Genomic DNA, 5,573 nt, shown 5'->3' with positions numbered 1-5,573 from the left:
TGAAACATAACCTCCCAAATACTTAGGTAGCGTTCGTTTCATGGAATGGAATGGAATGGAATTAGGAAGTTTTTCTTTGTAAAATTGATCTTGGTTGGGGGAGGGAGGAATTTGAAATCCTTCACTCTATTGAACTTTGTGACTATTTCAACATTCCTTAGAAATCCTTCACTCTAATGAAGGAATGGAATGGAATGTTGAAATAGTCACAAATTTCATTGATTAAAGAAATTCATTGGATTTCAAATTCCTCCCTCCCCCAACCAAGATCAATTTTACAAAGAAAAACTTCCTAATTCCATTCCATTCCATTCCATGAAACGAACGCTACCTTAATGTTGGGTCAAGTTGCTTCATCTGGTTCACCCACCCGGATCCTGTTTTCTTCACATCATATAATGCTAGTGTCATTTATTGCAAATCACATCCGAATCTAATTAAATGTTAACATTTATGCCCCCATGCTTTTAGAACAATCCAGACAGGAAGACTGAGTTATGGCATTGATGTTGTGCACCATTCTTTGTGATGGGGATAGATCTCTTCTGTTATCTAAAACAATGGAGCACTGAACAATGTACATATGCATGATAGTTTAAGGATCACTGAGCACATGCATATTATATATCTGAGGTGATGATGTGCAATATGGTGAATTATATAACATACAAAAATTGTTAGCAAAAAAGTTCCCTTGGCAATAGCATAAAAGGGATAAAAGACATAGAAGATAATAATGGGCATATATGAATTAAGAGTTTTATTATAAGATAGGAACCAAAAAAAAATATCCTTATGATAGGAGAGTTTTTTTTATTGTTGCTTACATATGGCCCATAAGGACTCAATGATAATAAATTACTATGCAACTTTTGACATCATGGATACAATACAAATGGGATATACACCAAGTATTATAGCTGTAGCTAGACCCCGGTAAAAACATAGGGCATGGCGCACGCGCTGGTAATAATTAATTGAATTGACGAGACATTCTTGTTTGAGAGAACTCGTGTTGGCTCTCAAATTTCTTTCTTAAACCTTGCTCTGAGGCCATTTTCTGGAATTGGGAATGGACTATATTGTATTAAGTTTGCTGAACCCACCAATTCCCATCTGCGGTCCAAAATCACCAACAAAAACAAAATCAGCATGGTCCAATAATGAGCACTATTTTTGCATCCAGAAATTTTGTTAATTCCTAATTATTTGATTGTTTACATGTTAACATCATACCTATACTTTGTAAGCATATGGTGGAGTAGAATAAGCATTTCGAGCTTTGCGAGTTCATTTCCTGGACAAGCATGTTGTCCGCTACCAAATGGCATGTATGTGTAAGGTTTTGGAGGATTCTACAATAAAAAGAAAAAATGAATTAATGTACAAATTAAAGCTCCTTAAAGGCATCACTTTTCATCCTATGGTTTATGCTTAGGTGTTGTTGTTAATCTCTTAATTAGACTCTTAATGGTTCAGACCTCTTACTGGTTCAACACTTAATGGTTTAGACTCTTTGTTTCATGAACAAATGTCTGAATGGTTCAGACATTTGCCTCTGAATGGTTAAGCATTATACTGAGTCTGAATGGTTAGGATCTCTAATCTGAATTGGTCAAACATTTGCCTCTGAATGGTTAAACATTGTACTGGCTCTTAATGGTTCAGACCTCCTCTTAATGGTTCAACACTTAATGGTTCAGACCTCTTACTGGTTCAGCACTTAACGATTCAGAAGTTGTCAAACAGCCCCTTAGTAATATATGATTCAGACTTTCAACTTTAGCAGACGTTGCATTCCTTACCTCAAATCTGAAGGGATCAAAGTTTCCTGGTTCAGCAAAGAATTCTGGATTATGGTGAATATTCCTGAACAATGGCATCACTTTCCATCCTTTTGGAATAAGGTATCCTGTTTGTTTATTTCCATCATTAGTCACATAAAACAACTTAGCAAAGGAGTGTAAGCGTTTAAAAAACATCGAATTTAACTCACCCTCATATTCAACATCCTCTGCTGCTTCCCTAAAGGTAAAAGATATAACACTTGCCTTCCTCAGGCTCTCTAATATTACCTGAAATTGATGTGCAAGTATGTCAGTGATTAACATACTAAATAGCTCATAATTAAAAACTATTTTCATAGTTTCATGATAAGTACATACTCTATATGTGAGTGGCATTTTCCTTGTCATTGCCCAAGTCAAGGACCGGTTTTCTCCACATTCAGATTCCAAAATAGCCTTCTGTTCTCCCTGACATCAGCAGTAGAAGTTCTTCAGTATGACCATTCTATAAAACAACGTCAAAGACACGTTGGCACGTATATATAATCATATAATAATTACATACTAAAAGTGATTACGTCGTTATTACATTCTAAAAGTGATTACTTTTAGAATCTTACCTTAACAGCATCTAGAAGTTTGGGGTTACCATTTAGATATTTTAGTATCCATGTGAGAACACTAGCTGTTGTATCTTGAGCTGCAAACAGCACCCCAATGATGTTATCTGCTATTTGTTCTTCGCTTAATATGTTCCCTTTTTCATCCCTAAAGTTCAAGAGGTGACCTAAGAGATTGTTTGCTGACAACTTATTTTCCATCCTTTCACGGACGATTTCACCAAGAATCTGATTAAGCCTTTTCCTTGCCTTCACATTTTCATATCAATAAACAGTTTAGTTACAAGAATCGGCGCATATAATACATTCAAAATGTAAAAACAAATTTACTTACCATTAAAGATTTATGATATGCAGTTCCTGGTAGCTTTAAAGGGAAACAATTGTAACCTTTTTCTAAGATGCTATAATTCTCCTTCAGCTCATCGGTATATTTCTTGTTCAGCTGACCGAAGATCGACAACACGCCCACCTCAAAAGCAAACTGCAGTATTTCCATGCATAAGTGATATTCATACAGGTCAATGAAAGCTAAATTCAGGAAAATAAGGTAAATAGATAATACCTTCTTCATAGCGAGGAAAGTGTTAATGACTTGACCATTGGCCCATGATTCCAGACAAGATACGGCTAGTCTTTCAATATCAGGAATCAGCTTTCGGGTTACTTCTGGCGAAAATGAGGTTTGAACCAACTTCCTCATGCAAGCATGATAGTTTCCAGTGTGAAAAAAAAGTGCTGATGGTCCAATCAACTTCTCTTTACTTTTTGGGTATGTAGGTTTAAACAAGTGAGCATGAGACACTAGTACAAACCGAGCCGCCTCAGGGCTTGCTAGCATAACACAAGGATATCCAAGTACATGAGTTTTGAATATATCCCCGTATCTGATCATGTGACAAAAAATAACATTGTCAGTACGTATTATATTAACAATTTAATGAGTTACTCGTTCGCCAAAACTCTATTACATGGCTCTACCTTTTCTGCTTTGACGCAAAGAAAACATTCGGGTCTTGTGTATACATTTGAAGAGTCTCTCCGATGCAAGGCCACCCCATTGAACCCGGGGGAAGCCTAGCTCTACTTTTGTGCCTCCTCTTTTCTTTCTTGAATAAAATATAAGATAAAAGAGAACATAAAAAGATTAGTGAATAGAAAATAGTTGAACAAAGCTTCATGGATGTTTGGTTTGATTGGCTGATTATTAACAATGTGTGATTCTTGTCTGGTGGAGAGGACCCTATTACTTTAGTGGGAGGGAAAAGGGGTCATGGGGTATATATAGATCCAGATCTTAGTGTACCTTACGTATTTGCCACTCGTATTGAAATCCTCAATGCTCTATCCAAACAAAACGCAATAGTAACCATACCCTTTGGTGATAACCATGATAATGATAGAAGTAAATGCTGCTTCATTTGACAATCATGTGTTGATTCATGCTAGTGCTCTAAACAACTTCTTTCTCCTCTAAACACATCCGGTGCAAACCTAGACCTCAATCTTAAGTGTTGGCCCGAACTTGGATCTTGATCTCTAACGAGCGTGAATAACTTGAATAACAACAACTTTATAATAATCGAATGAATGTAATGTATACAAATCGAATGTAATGAACGAATACAATTGAATCTAACTATCCCTATTTATAGTTTTCTACGGGTACGAATGAATAGACGTGACTCTTCGTGAAAGGGTATGTCTCTTGGATTGTGTGGTTGAGATTGATCTTGAAAGGGTATGTCGATTCTCAGCCATTCAACCGAACCGTCGTGTCCCTTCCTTCTTTTGCCTTGCGTCGATCCGAAAGGATGTGTTGTGGAGACACACCTCTTCGCTAAGTGAGGGTGGTTATGAAGTTCCATCTTGTCAATTTCGGTCCCTATACTTTGTAACCGCTAATTAACTAACTATCTATCTAACTAATCATGGTGTTAAGAGATTAACTTGGTTTCATTCACCCCCTTAATCTCGAACATCCATGAGTTGCTTTAAATCTTGAATTCCGAGCAGTTCCCTCATTGTAGTAAACTTGATCCTTGCTAGTGCCTTTGTTAGTATATCTGCCCGTTGTAGTTCTCCACTTATGTGCTCCACAGTGATATCTTCGTTTTCCACGCATTCTCTTATGAAGTGATAGCGTGTGTCAATGTGCTTGCTTCTTCCGTGAAAGACTGGATTTCTCATGAGTGCTATTGCTGAAACGTTGTCTACTCTGAGTGTTATCTTTTCTTCCTTCCAGCCTGTGATTTCACTTAACAGTCTTTTAAGCCATAGTGCTTGACATGCTGCTGCAGTGGCTGCCATGAATTCTGATTCGCATGATGATAGTGCCACTGTTTGTTGCTTCTGTGTACACCAGGTTATAGGTGATTCTCCAAAGTAAAATACCAGACCAGTTGTTCCTTTTCCTTTGTCTGTATTAACTCCAAAACTACTGTCGCTATAACCTGTGATCTTACATCCTCCTTGTTTTCTGTAGATGATTCCATGCTCTTTAGTTCCTTTGATGTAACGTAGTATTTGCTTTACTACCTTCAGGTGTTGCTCCTTTGGTTCTTGCATGAATCTACTAAGTAGACTGACTGGGTAACATAGATCTGGTCTTGTATGCAATAAGTACCTGAGAGATCCTATCAGGCTTCTGTAGTGTGTTGCATCTACTAGATCTCCTTCTTCAGTCTTTGTTAATTGAGTTCCTGGAGTCATGGGTGTCTTTGTGTCATTGCAGGATAACATATCTGCGTCTTTGAGTATCTTGTTGATGTATCCTGTCTGCTTGATGCCTATCTCACCCCCTGCTTGAATTACTTCGATTCCCAGATAGTATGCTAGCAATCCTAGATCGCTCATATCAAACTTGTTCTTCATCTGAGACTTGAAAATGTCTATCTCCTTCTTTGATGTTCCAGTGACTATCAAGTCATCAACGTAGACTCCAACTATTAGTGTAGAGGCTTCACTTGTTCTTGTATAGATTGCGCTTTCTAAAGTGCACTTCTTGAAGTTAAGTGACTTTAGGGTTTGATCTAACTTCGTATTCCAAGCTCTTGGTGCTTGTCTCAATCCATACAGTGCTTTTGATAGTTTGTAAACCTTTCCTTCATTTCCTGGCTTTATAAATCCTTCTGGTTGTGATACATAGACTTCCTCCTTGAGTTCT

The 5,573-nt window shown here is 37.4% G+C and overlaps 1 protein-coding gene across 1 annotated transcript; it reads right to left on the bottom strand.

The window, feature by feature from the left end:
* Positions 1 to 743: 743 nt before the first annotated feature.
* Positions 744 to 3,679, bottom strand: LOC110916009 (abscisic acid 8'-hydroxylase 4). Its single transcript, XM_022160760.2, has 9 exons — positions 3,389 to 3,679; positions 2,973 to 3,294; positions 2,742 to 2,891; positions 2,408 to 2,656; positions 2,166 to 2,255; positions 1,997 to 2,075; positions 1,806 to 1,912; positions 1,237 to 1,355; positions 744 to 1,116 (listed from the first exon to the last, which is right to left on the bottom strand). Exons 1-9 carry the CDS (start codon positions 3,586 to 3,588, stop codon positions 1,023 to 1,025), a joined length of 1,410 nt encoding a protein of 469 aa, XP_022016452.1. The 5' UTR covers positions 3,589 to 3,679; the 3' UTR covers positions 744 to 1,022.
* Between the last annotated feature and the right edge of the window lie 1,894 nt (positions 3,680 to 5,573).

This window comes from Helianthus annuus, chromosome 16 (assembly GCF_002127325.2).
Source record: "Helianthus annuus cultivar XRQ/B chromosome 16, HanXRQr2.0-SUNRISE, whole genome shotgun sequence".
In the NCBI taxonomy this organism is placed as follows: Eukaryota; Viridiplantae; Streptophyta; class Magnoliopsida; order Asterales; family Asteraceae; genus Helianthus; species Helianthus annuus.
The sequence above is the reverse complement of the archived record's forward strand: the minus strand, read 5'-3'. Positions and strand labels throughout refer to the sequence as shown.